This window comes from Hypomesus nipponensis, chromosome 4 (assembly GCF_054491055.1).
Source record: "Hypomesus nipponensis isolate SF chromosome 4, ASM5449105v1, whole genome shotgun sequence".
Classification (NCBI taxonomy): domain Eukaryota; kingdom Metazoa; phylum Chordata; class Actinopteri; order Osmeriformes; family Osmeridae; genus Hypomesus; species Hypomesus nipponensis.
Genome location: NC_140364.1, coordinates 5914664 through 5929469, shown reverse-complemented (window position 1 = coordinate 5929469; position 14806 = coordinate 5914664). Strand labels below are relative to the sequence as shown.

Here is a 14806-nt window from a genome sequence, read left to right as displayed (position 1 = left end):
ATGCCCTCCTTGGGAACACCGTTGTGGCCCACATGTCCCCTGTCATCCCCCCTGGGCACAGACCAGCTGTCCTGAGTCCCTTTACTGCAGAACAGACTAAAGAGACGTTCCATAAAATGTCAACATGCATCAACACGAAGCCTACAAATTCACAACATACACTGTATATTCTCTGAACTCGACGGTTATTCAAGGATGACCCCCTTCGCCCGACCGCGAAGACACGGACGGGTGTAAAGTGCAATGAGAAAGCGATGCGACGGAACGGGCGTTTACCTGCGACGGTATCCGAACATGAGGAAGAGGACGCAGAAGATGATGCAGGCCATGCCAATGTGGACGCCGATCACGATGCTGCCCAGGGAGCCCTCGCCGTCCCTGCAGTTACAGGGCGGGTCTCCACCTGCTGGAGGGGCAGGAAGGGTGAGGCCCTGGGCATACTCTCAGGCCATACATCACTCACACATGAAGGCACATTTCAGGAGGATGCAGTCTCCGGACACATATCCAGATACCAAAGAGATGCGCAGAATGGAGGGGGGGGGGGGGGTGTGGTGGAAGGAAAACCCCATGTGGCATGTGTTGGAGAGGTTTATTGTCTGTAGGGTTGCCAGTCTTACAGTGGATGGACAGGTGTAGTGGGAGAGTGAACTCACCACTGTTTCTGGCACTGGTGCCGTCTCCTCCCAGTGACACCAGTCTCTTGGAGCAGTCACTCTCGCCATTTCCATTGTAAGCCACCAGTTTGACTTCATACACGGCACCAGCATCTGTAAGAGCAGGGACACATTGTCATTCAGTAACCTTTGAGATTCTGGAAATTCCCTTTGAGCTGTTCTGGCCTGTGTGGTGTGTAACATTGTGTCAATGATGTTGGCTCGTGGTAAAGAAGCAAAGTTATCGACCTGGTGTTCAGAAAAGATTCAAGTTCCTAGCATGTCATTTTTCATTCTTTTTCTCTGGTGTTCACTCCCCCATACGTCAATTCACAGCTTTCCATCTTTTCAACCAATTGATCTATCTTTCTCTGGCATTTATGTTTCTCTTTATGCCCTACAGCTCATTTATCTATTAGACATATGGATGGCCAGGCTGCACCTCAAACTGTAAGTTCAATAAACTGCTGGCTGCTTGGAAACCAATCGTTTTCCCTTTGGAGGATTTAGTCCATTATTGCATTTCACAGACACCTCATGATGTTGTCAAATTTGCTGATAACATGAAAAAGTCAAATCAAATATTAAAGGCCCTCTTTTTCACATACGTGTGCTTCAGGGAAATAATGCCATGACCAGCCATGTGAGTTTGTCATTATATCTAATGCCATCCAATCAGAAAATGATGGGGTAATTGTCATTCAGTGCACCAGTACAACCTTTAAACCCATCTGAGGCCACAGGCTACAATTATAAAAATCTATTTTTGGGACTTATCCATTCAGACTTCTTTGACAGAACCCAGAACCACTGAACTGTATGACAGATAGACTTCTAGGGAAGACCTTCCAGGGATAACAGGTGGTTTTGTGAATAGACTACTAGTCAGTCACAAGGCATAGAGGTGGATAAGCAGTGGTAAGATCAAGAATGAGGTGTACAGACATTTCTCCCGGTATTTTCAGATGACAACAACAACCCCTTTGATCAACTTTACCCATAAAGGTAAAGCAAATACACTGAAGTAAACATGCACACCAACACAAACAAATGCGCACACACACACACACAATGCACAAATACGACTGTTGACACACATTGTGCACATTACCTACAGAACACACACACACTCACCAAGGTGGGAGATGGTGTGGGCATTGATGTGGCAAGGCAAGTGAATTGGTCCCTGAAAGTCAGCGTGGGGAACCCTGCGGTAAGACAGCCTGAAGCCCTCTGCCCTGCCAGCCTTACTGGGGAGCTCCCACAGCACTTGCACTGAAGTGGAGTTCATCACCTTGGTGAAGAAGGTAGGGGGAGTGGGCACTGTGGGAAATGCAAATAAAGAGAGGTTAGAACATCCAATGGCGAGAGAGCGGGTGGAAGTTGAGGAGGGGGGCGGGAGAGTGTCGAGATGAGTACTAAACGGTTGATCAGACAAAATGATGAACGGAGGTAAAGGAAAATGAGAAAGAGGGATGGGATGGACTGATGATCCAACTCAACGGACAGCTTTTTAAGACTGAGTGATTGTGACAAAGGTCCAGGGGAGGCTGTATGTGTTAAATGACTAAATAAATTGAACCAATACAAGAAATAAGAGAATGACGAAGAGATATATGAAAAAGGCCATCATAACCAGAAACTAGAATAAATATCCTCAAAGTCCGGGCTACAGCACAATAAAAATCTATTTTACGGTGACCATGAACAACCCTCACATGTTCCATCACAAAAAAGCTTTCTTGGTAAAGGTACGTGACTAGAATTACATTTGTGGTAACTTACCACCCCCTAGTGTTGTGGCAACAACAGTGCTGGATTGCTTGCTGGCGCCGAGTGGAGAATAGGCCTTGAGGTAGACAGAATAAGTGGTGCCTGGGTCTAGGGTAGTAAAGTCGTGTTGGAAGGTGGTTTTACTGACGGCTTCCTGCAGCTCTCTGCTGTCTGGCTCTGAGGGAGGAGAAAAACTGTCATTATCATCAAGTTGAGGAATTTGCAGAGAGTTTAGCCAGTATCACAAGCAGACTGTGTCTCAAAAAAAAAAACATTTCTCCATTTAGTGCGAATAAATCATGTTAAGGCTCTCACCGCCAATCTTGCGGATGTGGAGCACGTAGCCGATGATGCCATCGGTGACCTCTATGGGTGGTTGGGTCCAGGCAAGCTGCAGGGCGGTGTTGGAGAGGGCGGTAGCGCTCAGGCCCTGAGGCGAGTCCGGCAGGTCTTTAGCCAGTGACATGGCCAAGCGGGCACTGGCTTGGTTGGTACCGGCGCTGTTCTCAGCGATGCACTGGTAGATGGCTTCATCTTCTGAGGTGATGCGGGTTACAGCGAGCGTGCTAGGGAGGGAATTCGGAATAAGATTTAGACGGACACCAAGTCGTTGCAGTGACATTGTATTCACTTGTACTGCTGAACATGCTTCGATTTTACAGTTTGGATAAGGCTTTACTTTTTTGGGGGGTGAAATTACATGTCATCAGAAGTACAACACTGACCAATGTCAACAAACATCTAACTTAAAGAAAATAGAAGAACCTGTATGGATATCATTGTCAGCGTTGTAAACAAAGAAAAAGGAAAACATCATACTGCCACCCTGTGGTCAAACAGAATGACTGCTGGTCAACAATTATAGCTGGGTGATCTGTCTAGGAATGTACACCAAGTCCACTGCAGGAAAATATTTTGGCATGGTGGTACCTGTTATTGTTGGTGAGTTTGACGTTGTCACCAGGCATTAGAATCTTGCCATTCTTCAGCCAGATTAAGTGAGGTTCAGGCACCCCCTGGGCCACACAGGTAAACACGGCACTGCCCCCTGCTGGTTTAGAGACAGACTGCGGCCACTGCAGGAACTCCGGGGGAGCTGGAGGGGATTTGAAGAAACACGGAAGATAAGCAAATGATGGTAAGATAAAAAAACATTGATGAAGAACAGAGGATCCAGATAAAATGACATTTTAAGCAGCCTTGAAGAAAAGATGTATAGAATGAGCAAGGAAAAAGTCAAGAGAATAAACAAGACCTTAATTAAAAAGAATCACAATAATAACAACAATAACGTAAATGTATATAGCACCTTTCATGAGACCCAAAGATGCTTTACACATAGTAAGAAATGAAATGACCACCCTTGTGGATTAATTCAATAAAGAGAAGCCCCTGCTATGTGTAGCCTACCCAACCCTTCGACCATCAGTTCTTTCACCCCGATTCAGCCGTTCCCTGCCCCCTCCTGCCCCACCCCTCTCCTCTTATGCCCCACTACCCCAGGACAGATGAAGGGTTCACAGATCTGCCTGACATCCAGCTCAATAGTTCCAACAAAGGACTTGCATATAGATATATATACGTATGTGTCGGGGTATAGGAAAACCCCTTCATCCAGTCCTGGCCCTGGTCTCCCCCACAAAGCATCTCATTGACCTATTGACACAAACACCCCCCCCCCCCAGACCTTGGCCTATCCAATGACATTGTGTATGGGAAGAGAGAAGAGGGGTTCCATGGGAGAGTGTGTGTGAGTGAGGTAGGGGGGGATCTGCCGGGTGTGTGTGGGGTCAAGGGTCAGAGGGACACCCATTTCAATAGAGGGATATTAATCAATAGAGGGATGGATTTTTGTATTCCCCAAACTGCTTTCCCAGTGATGGGCTCCCAATTTATTTAAGCTAGACACACACAAATATAGATTTCTCAGATATATAAAAGCTTGGATAAAAAATGGTGTCCATATATGTCTTTTTGTCTTTGTTGAAGAGAAATGGGAGGTTGATTTTAGAAATGGTTAATATTATTATCAAAAGTACAGCATGGTTCATTTGCTAAAAGAAAAATGTTCAGGTAGTTGTTGTTTAGTTGTGGTAATAATCTGAGTACCTCAGAGACAAAAAAACTGTATTGAGTGAATAACATGTGTCATTTGGTTCAAGTACAAGGTGATATTCTTTATGTGGGGGGTCTGGTGGAGAATAAATTAGACCTTGAGTTGGACAGAAGGGGGGTTATGTGAGGGGAGTAGAACTTTAAATATAGTCGGGAGTGCGTGTGGGTCCTTCTCCTAAACTCAGTAGGACTACAAACAAGTTGGGAGACTTTAAACAGTCCCCCTTTTGGTGTTCTTTGCGCCTCATTTCTGATCCTGATCAAGCATTCTGTGAGTGAGTTGTTGAGGAGAACCTCTATCTGGAAGGACAGGGTCCACAAGTTCTTCCTCTCTCCATCACATCTCTAGTTAGGGGGGCTTCAGTGGCTCCCAGATTGCATTTGGTATCCTCTCACAGTACAGCTCACAGCTCACAGTACACCACACTGTGATGTTCAGTACAGAAGCTGGCACGAGCGATACTGGATTCAATCTGGATAAACCATATCATCATACCATGAATCTCACAGAACAGTATTTGGATGCAAGAATAATCCTTATACCCCCATTAAACAAGTTCAAAAGTAAACAATCTAAACAATCCAAACCAAAAATAGCTGTAATTGTCTACCTACATTTCATGTTATAGAGTTGTGAAGCATGGTGCTCCACTTGCTCTTACATAACCATATCAGCATTGATTGTTAGACTATGGTCACATTAATATTAATAAATGAATGAGGATACTGTCACAAAGGGCATAGCATGGTGAATATTGAAATATTTTGTAATTTAGGCTTAAGTGTGGCAATTTAACCAACTGAAGCCTTACTGAATGCCAAGCACCAATTAGAGCTCAATGAGGAAGTATAATAGCGAAAAAGCTTCTCCCCTTAATATCTCTGAGCTGTAGCATGTCGCCAGGGCAACAGAGGCAAACAACCAATCAAGACAACATAAGGGCTAGGGTTGCTGTCCACCCTCTCAACTGATCAACTGTCTCTCCAACAGCTGAGATCTGAACCATCCGATACCTCATAGGCTCATTCATCAGACCAATCCATACTGTGTATTGATCAGTTGTTCGTATTGCAGGGTCTCTCGCCCGACCTTGAGCTTCGGTAAAGGGTCATCCCTCATGATGATAGCTCCTTTGTTTTCTGGTCTTGGCGGTGGAGTGGGAACTTGAGTTATGATATTGTTCGGATTATCATTGACAGATGGTTGACAATATCAATAGAGCTGGGAAATCTGATTTGTAAATGTTTCATCTATGTTTTCCTGGGCCAACAGATTTAGAATCTGTATGTTCATGTATCCTCCATATTTCCGGACAGTCCTTACGCGAAATGATGCAGTAAGAAAGACACTCATCAGTGGTCTTCCAACTGTGGGGTCTACATGTTAAAAGCTCCTCTGTGGTTTAACTGATCTCCAAAGATTTTGTTGATAGAACATTTTTTCAAAGAAACAAGAAAAAGACCCAGACAAGGAAGTGCATGGGACCAGTGCACCATTCATAAAGTGCAGCCGTCACACAATAACCCTTCACTCCTTGTGTGTCCCCCCTCTTCTCGGTGTACCCCTGAACTCTGTCCCTTGTCACCCTGACCACCAGCTGTGACGAGGACAACTGCTCCCCCTCCTCCTCCAATCCTTCCCTATCCCCTCAAAACCACTGCAGCTACAATGGGGGGGGGGAAGCTGCAGCGGGGTGGGTCCCGTCCCCCTCCTTCCCCCGAGGAACCATCAATCACCTCAACTCCTCCCTCCTCTCCTCCTCATCCAGAATCCAAGCTTCCTTTCTCCCCCCCCCCCTTTTCCTCCGTCTGTCTGTGCCTCGGACCCGCCTCTCCCTCCGCCCACGCTTCGACCGTTCCTAGGGATGCCCTCAGCCCGGTCCAAGGTCAGAGGTGAGGAGTCAAACAAGAAAGGTCCTCCCTCACTCCCCCTCATCCCCCCTCACCCTCAACATTGACCCTCTACCTCTCCCCATCCTTACTCCTCTTCCTCCCTTAGTCTTACTCCTCCATTGTTCATTAGCCTGGCCTTGCATCTGTCCTGTCGTCAGTCCTCATCATGACCATGACCGTGCGTTTCAGGAGCAGAAGGGAGAGACGGTGAGAAAGAGCAGACCTCTGTAGCCCCTGTAAGCTTCACCTACTTATACAGACAGACACATACTCACACACGCCACAGCGCTGAAGACAGACTGACTGATTGACTACATGCATGTGGGAGAACGTTTTCTCAACTTGCACAGAAGGGACTTTGATTTTGGCTGGAGTTTTGGTCAAGTCCTGCCATGATTTTCCCTCAGATCATGTTTCTCATACTTATGAATATGACACAACTTATCCTGTTCTCAGGCAGGATATTTCTAAATGTGTATGCACTGCACTGGGATATTATTATGAATAACTTAACATTACAAAGCTGATGATGATGGTGGTTATAGGATGAAAACAAATCTGTGAGAGGTGTCTCGTGTTCATTGATGAGGCAAAACTACAAAACAGATTTTAGGTAAAGATCGATGGCTACTCTTATAATCTTCTATTTGACATTGGGAGTGACCCAGGGCCGTTTTATGTTAGAAAATCTCACCGCCGCAACCTTTGTTCTGTTCCCTTAGCCCAAATAAGAGAAAATTAATCAATACATTAATGAATACATTAAACATCCCCTCCTCCCCATCTTAACACCAGGAGTATTGCCTATCCACTGGAGAAAGAATGATAGGAGGAAGTATTGATTGATCAGGTCAAAGAGCCTGACACAACAAGGATGGATGGATGGATGGATGGATGGAGGGAGGGATGGATGGAGGGAGGGATGGACTGAACAGCTGGGCACAAATTAGAATGATTTACTTGTGATATGGAGGGTAAAGGGATATGGAGGTGAGGGTAGCTGCATAGATTGTCTTTGGATAGGTTCCGGCTTGTCAGCGTAATGTTCAGGTGCTGGGTTTCTAGAGATGATGTCTAAACCAGATTGAATGGTTAAAGTAAGAAATATGTATGAGTAAGTAAATGTGTTAGTGATGTCCCATCTACCTTGGACCATCCATCATCTGTCATCCTTTCAAGATTCATCCATTTAGCAAACAGCAATGATGTTTGACTGGCTGAGCCATTAAAGCGCAGCACAGGAAAGTATGTATGTTCATAAAAGGGTCACATATCAATTACATGTTTAGTGGCACTGATCCAGAGGCAAACACATTATGGTGTTTTAAGCGTAACCCTATCTGATGTTGTTTTTCTCCTGTCATAGGTTCCTCCCATCGAGGGAGGTGTGTAATCCTTACAGGCTCCCCTTGTAATGAGTAGCCCTTAGGACAGCCAATTAAAATGAGGGTAATGACAGTGAGAAATATGAGGAGGGTGAGCGTATGGACAGTTGGAGAGTGATGGATAGGCCTTGTCAACCCCACCTAACCCCCCTCTTCCCCTCCCTCTCTGTCTCTCTGTCTCTCTAGCTCTCTCTCTCCCACACACACATAAACATATACACATACAGGTCCAGCTGGACACCAGTGTCAATGCTTGATTATAAAATGGGAGGAAGGGGGTCCCAGTCTGACCAATGGTGTTCCCTGGAGAAGCTCCCCAAAGCTCAGAGGGGGACAAAGGTGAGGGGATTGGGTGGAGCTTGGCTATTGACTTCCCCCCATCCCATCTCTTTCCTTTCCTTCTCATGGTCAAATCCAATTCAGGTTCATGTGATCGGGCAGACCGGACCTCAAAACAGTCCAAATCTTGACCGTAAACCTCTGCCACAACCACCCCACTTTATGGTCACTGTTCCGGCCTCCTTAAACTCTTCACCCTTGCCATTTTGTTAACATGCAGGTCCATTAAAGCCACTGTACATATCTGACCCTAGTACAGATCCCAGTACTGCAGAAGAGAAGACAAAGTATGGCCATTCAGAACAAATGGCACTTGTACATCCATTCTGTGTACCAGATCACATCTTCTACAGGCGGTCTTTAGAGCACTGTACAATATTTGTTGTTTATTACTGTAAGGACATATTGACTTGACCCAAATGTTTGCGACTTGTCGGAAGAGGCAAAAATGTGCGTTTGGCGCTCTTACCTTGCACCACCAGTCTGCCCAGAGCGGTACGCCTCATCCTGGTGCCCGGGCGATTGGCAGCACACACGTACACCCCAGAGTGCTGCAGGGACACGTCTGAGATCATCAGGTTGCCCGTGCCCAGCACCTGGATGCCCTCCACCCCGATGGAGCGCCCGTCTGGAGGGAGGGAGAGAGAGAGAGACAGAGAGAGAGAGAGAGAGAGAGAGACATAGAGAGAGAGAGAGAGAGAGAGAGAGAGAGAGAGACAGAGAGACAGAGAGACAGCAGAGAGACAGCAGAGTGACAGCAGAGAGACAGAGAGAGAGAGAGAGAGAGAGAGAGAGAGAGAGAGAGAGAGAGAGAGAGAGAGAGAGAGAGAGAGAGAGAGAGAGAGAGAGAGAGAGAGAGAGAGAGAGAGACAGAGACAGAGACAGAGAGACAGAGACAGAGACAGAGACAGAGACAGAGACAGAGACAGAGAGACAGAGAGACAGAGAGAGAGAGAGAGAGAGAGAGAGAGAGAGAGAGAGAGAGAGAGAGAGAGAGAGAGGGGGGGGGGGGCACACGGAAAAAAATGTGTTAAAACTGAACGCAGTTACAACACTGGGGTTTGATGACTTGGATGTTAACAGGTTTGGTTGGTAGGTCAGATTGTCAGAGCCAAATGATCTCCTCCTGCAGTGGGAGAACTATCCTACCCAGCCTACTCCAGGACACAATGGGTCTGGGGTTTCCCGTGGCGATACACTCCAAGATGGCCGTCTGGTGAACCGTAAGGGTGAGGTTCTGAGGGCCAGACAGGATGGCAGGCTCCTTGTAGATCCGGGAAGCCCCGCCTGTAAAAAAGGGATGAGGAAAAACATCTGAAACATCAGTAGGCTCCTTTACCACACAACCACCTTCAATCGACTACATAACATCACAGTACATTCGCTCATTATTTCGGATACTCTTGAAATAGCCTATACAGGATAGAGTGTGATTGTGCATGAGTTCACTCACCTGTCACATTTAGAGTGGCCTCGTGGCTGTTGCGTGTGTTGGCAATGTTGGAGGCCATGCAGCGATACACCCCGGCGTCTATCCTCCTCACTCCCGTGATCTGCAGTATCCCCATGGGGAGGAGAGTGTACCTGGACAGACACACACACAGGTGTGAGTGGACATGAAGTGTGAGTGCTTGTCTGGATGATTTCCGGAATTCCGGCATGCTATCTCAAAGCACACAAGGGGTGGCTTTATGTCTTCGTTTGGTTCAGTGTCAACAAGCAAAGCTGGCATGGTGTCGGGTGTTTTGTCTGAAAGGGGCTAGTGTGTGTACCTGTTGTCGGACGTGCTCAGCAGGGTCCTGTCCCTCTCCCAGGTGATGCCGGCCTCAGGGACACCGTTGACCTGGCACTGGAAGCGAGCCACTCCACCCTCGTCCACAGACATGGACTCTGGGTGTGTGTGGAACTTAGGCAGAGCTGAGGGGAGGAAGGATACAGTCACCAAACACAACGTTGCACAATCTGAGCAATGGTTTCACCTCCTTTCCGAGGTTTGTGCGGTTTTGTCACCATCTGCTGCCCTTCACGGTTTCTTATCTTCCTCGTTCATAGTCTCCCAACTTTTGATCTGTACATTTTACTGGGTTTCTTACAATATATTGACAGTACACATATAAATGACTTGGTACATGTTAATGTAATCCCCACTGTCACTGAGCAGTGACAATTATCAATATCAATCCTGGATGAAGAATACACTGGACCACAACATCCCTAATAACCTGGCCAGTGCCTTGATCAATAAGGGGGTGTGTATTGAGGGGTGGGCGTCTGCAAATGGGAGAACATCACCATGGCAACCTACAGCTTTGAGGGAACGGCAATCTCGTGACAGCCATAATTCTGCTGGATTACCCATAACCCCCTGGTTTAATTGGGTCGAGGAAAGGGGACATGGGGGGAGAGGGTGAAGAGAAGGTCGTACACTTGGTCAATGAGCCTACCCTGTGTATTGTCTTTTCTGTGTTTGTGTGTGTGTGTGTGTGTGTGTGTGACAGAGAAACACAGAGAGAGAGAGAGACAGAGAGAGAGAGAGAGAGAGACAGAGAAATAGTGTTGATTTTACAGATTTACATCTACAATACCTTAAGAAGTTTCCTTTCGGCTTGGATAAAATAGTGTACGAAATTAATCAAACGTAAGGAATGCATTTTTTAAGATACGTATGTTACATCCGTCAGTGTGCGCACACATGTGTGTCCACTGAGTGGGGAGTCCATTCCTTCAAGGAGACACAAAAGATGAAAGGGTCTGGGGGGGTCTTGGGTTGCCAGGTATGCCAAGAAGGTGTTCACTGGGAGGAGTGTCATTTATAACAGTAACTGTAGGAGGGTTTGACAGAGCAGGGACCACATGTGGTGATGCTCTATAGAGGCTGGCAAAAGCCATTACTCTGCCTTTCTTCTCTTTATGACTTCTGTGTAAAGCTGGGACACATAAATGATGTCGAGGGAAATTACTGTAGTCTTGTATTCTCAAGGGAGTGGGAGGACCTAGTAAAGTGTTTGCTTACACTGTCCTTTAAACCTTTTAAGAGGGCGTTGCCTAAGACATTGGTTGTGTTGTTCAGTTCAATCTGTCCAATTGAACTGTACAATATTGTTTGAACATTTATTGCGAATGATTATAAGGCACACCTCATTTACCCTGTAGGATCTGCAAATACACCATGTATCAAATGTTTTTTTACGAGTTGAATCAAACAAAAAAAGTATTTTATGAAGGAGTAGCACTGCTCATATAGTTGTAATAGTCAGACACAAGGAACATGATCAGTGTTGTTTGTTAACAGTTGAAAACTGTAGTTCTTACTCTCCTCTATGAGTCAACTTCAAACTCTGTCTCTAAGACCGTCCAGACAGGTGAACACGAGTCACAGGGACATACTCACATGCCAGCTGGACTCGAGCCTTGCGGCTGACCAGCATGCCAAAGCGGTTCTGGGCAGCACAGTCGTACTCTCCAGAGTCCGTCTCGTTGGCATCCCGTCGCTTCAGGAAGCTCTGGATGAAGAGGGTCCCGTTGGGCAGCACCCGCACACGCTGCCCTGTGACCACGGGCGCACCGTTCCTGCGCCACGTGACCGAGATGGGCCCGTCGCCTTCCACCTGGCAGTCCAGCATCAGCGGCCGGTCTCGTACCGCGATGACGTCACTGGGCTCCAGGAGAAACGCCAGCTCTGAAGCCCCACACACAGCTGGAGAGAAGACCACACGTGGTTACAGCTGGAAATTGGCTGGTGTCCTTTTGCGTTGTGCGTAAATGTTACTTTATGAAAGCGCTGTAACTGTTACGGACAATGTGCATGTTATTTTGATGTGCCTACTTTTTTATGTTTGGCATAACCTGTAGCGACTATCCTAGTCACTCTCTACAGGTACATTCACAGTAGGGCGCTATTGTAGGTTTGCATTGACTCAGACCCATGGAGATTTCTAGGGTTTCTCTCTAGCTCTCATTTGTTTGGCTGTGGCACTGTGGCTGCCGTGAATGGTGTCTAAACTCTGCGCGCCTCAAACACGAAAATAGCACCACTGACTAGACCTCTTTAATGTTTACAACTAGAGATGTTGGACACAGCAGCAGCACAGGAGGGGAGCTGAGGGAGGACATTAAGCACAGCTAGACGCTCCGAGGGCCACACTTTTTCAGTCCCCCCAAAAGTGTTGTAGAGGTGACTAACATAGGCTAACTGATTGATGGCTCAGTTCAACACTTTAAACTTAAGGAAAAAAAAGCCACAATGGGGTCCAAATACCGGGGAGTCATCCAGCCAAAGAGGGCAGGAACAATGGGGGAGCCAGCGACAGAGGACTAGCGAGGGTCACAGGAGGTCAAGTTAGGAGGGCTTCTTTTGAACCGGCGTTGGCCGACGACAATGCCGCTGTGACGACACTTATTTCCAGTCCGCCCTCCTCCTATCAGCCACCAACCCCCCTCGTAGGGGGGCCATCTGCCCCCCACTTATGCATCCCCCCTCCCCGCCCTCCCCCAGCCTCCCATTCTCTCCCAGCCCGGAGGTGACTTTCCCATGCCACCGGACCGCTCAATCCTCACCCCCTGTCCCCTCTCGATGTTGACCCCAGAAAAACTCTGGTCTTTCCCATTTTCTTCAGCTTTTTTAAGGAGGGGGAGGGTGCGGGGGACACACCAGATTGGCAGTGAACTTTCCTGTCCTGCTTTGACCTGGGCCAAAAATGAAATGGCCACTTATCTCCTGCAGCTGTTGTGGGGGAGGTGAGAGACGGCTATCACGTCCACAAAAGCCCCACAACAGGATCCAGCTCTTGAACTTGCATGATGCGAGCCTCCATCAAGTTCATTTGAGAACTCAGCATCAGTTATCTGAACTGCAGCCTCCTCCATCCTTTCTCTCCAGCTTAGAACACCCCCCCCCCAATCTCATCTAACACCCAGCACCCTGGTGAAGGCCTGGACCCACATCCTGTGATTCGTGCCCTTGACCTAAATTCTTTCCTTTTTCTGTTTTCACTGAGGCTCACAGATCCCTGGTGACCACTACATTAGATATTGGGAAAGTTTAGAAATTGAAGGATTGTCCACCAATATACCTTTTCCATTTTAATGGACCAGTAGAATTGCTTTCACCATGTGATAACTTAGTTAAGTTATTACTATCCAACAATTATTCATAGTGAAGTCTACTTCACTCTTGAATATATATAAGAAACAGATAATATATAAGTCTAATCACCTGATGCTTGTGTATCATGGCTGCAAATTCACAGAAAATAAGATGTTATGACAAGAGATCTTGCATTGTCATCTAAGTGACAGGCATGTCCAAATCACACATGTATAAATGCAGCCGGGGACCTTTCCCACAACCTGCAAAGGCAGAAGGCCTCCCATATCCCTCCCCTGGCCTGGACCCATCCCTTTCACACGTCACATGGTCCAGCATCTGCACTCCTGACAATGAGCCCAATCCCACCCAGCAGATGCAGCAGAGATCAGCTGTGTGTGTAGATCTAATACAGCGCCCCACACCCATCCTCTCTTCTGCACCCTTAGGAGTGCAAATGAAATTCAGAGGTCCCAAGGGGGGATTTGCGTCACACACTATGGCCACGGTCGTCGTTGCCAGGCCTTAGAGGCAATTGGGAGCCATACCAATAAATGAAATGTATGTGGGGGAGGGGATGTGGAAGGCTTAAGCAGTAAAAAGTCAGTGTTCATATAGCAGGTTATGCCATACATGTGCACTTGGATGTTATTGGTATCTGGAACATTTATTGACAGTTTGATGGGGCATGGCTAGAATATATATTTTTGATAAGAGCCAGAAGTAACAACTAGTACCACTCAATGATTTACTGCAAGGCCTCCTATAATAAAAATAAACGATCTGTTCAGACAGTGTTCTAGGTGGTGTATATAACTAGCTTATGAACAGCCTTGTATTTCCAAGCAAGTCAATAACAGATTATAGGGAGTAACACCACCATCGTTTAAACAATTTAAATAGGAATATGTTATGTCAATTAGTAAGATCACTCACACAAATACAATATCTTATACAGAACACTGGTATGATATATCTTATAATGTACAGGCCCAGGTGTCTTGCTGGACTTCGTAATCAGTGTGATCATGTTCAAGTCAATCTGAGACCAAGCTAATCAAACTGGGCTTCCTAAACCAAAGCAAGGCAACAAATAGCCATGACAACAATATGCATCTCAATGGCCTGTCTGAATTAACTATTGCAATTGCGTTTTGAGGCACTGACAAAGAGATTGATAAAGGCATCTTTTGTATCCAAATGCACGCATTCACATGGTGCCTAATCTATATACGTGGACAGCTTCTGAGATCGAAACACTATCTCCATTCTCATGGGTAAGGAATGGGAGCTATAGTGACAAGGCAAAAAGATACTAGATTAGCAAGTCTTTGAAGTTAGTTTATGTGTTCTCCCTTGGACACTTGGAAGTGTCCTTGTATGTTGATTACATATTAACATTTCGGGGGGTGATCCTATATGGAATGAGATTGAGGGTCTGAAAGGAGATTGGGGGGGGGGGGGTGCCCTGTCCAGATTTGCATAAAGGTCCCACTTTGGTAGCTGTGACCCCAGATCCTTGGGGGTCATGAGAGAGTTGGTGGAGAGTGGATAGATCA

The 14806-nt window shown here is 46.6% G+C and overlaps 1 protein-coding gene across 1 annotated transcript; it reads right to left on the bottom strand.

Moving 5' to 3' along the window:
- Positions 1-272: 272 nt before the first annotated feature.
- Positions 273-12088, bottom strand: LOC146295203 (immunoglobulin superfamily DCC subclass member 3-like). The gene is made up of 12 exons (XM_084695959.1): positions 12085-12088; positions 11553-11858; positions 9934-10078; positions 9615-9745; positions 9311-9448; positions 8631-8789; positions 3360-3525; positions 2745-2995; positions 2442-2606; positions 1791-1979; positions 660-770; positions 273-406 (listed from the first exon to the last, which is right to left on the bottom strand). Exons 1-12 carry the CDS (start codon positions 12086-12088, stop codon positions 273-275), a joined length of 1899 nt encoding a protein of 632 aa, XP_084552085.1.
- Positions 12089-14806: the final 2718 nt, after the last annotated feature.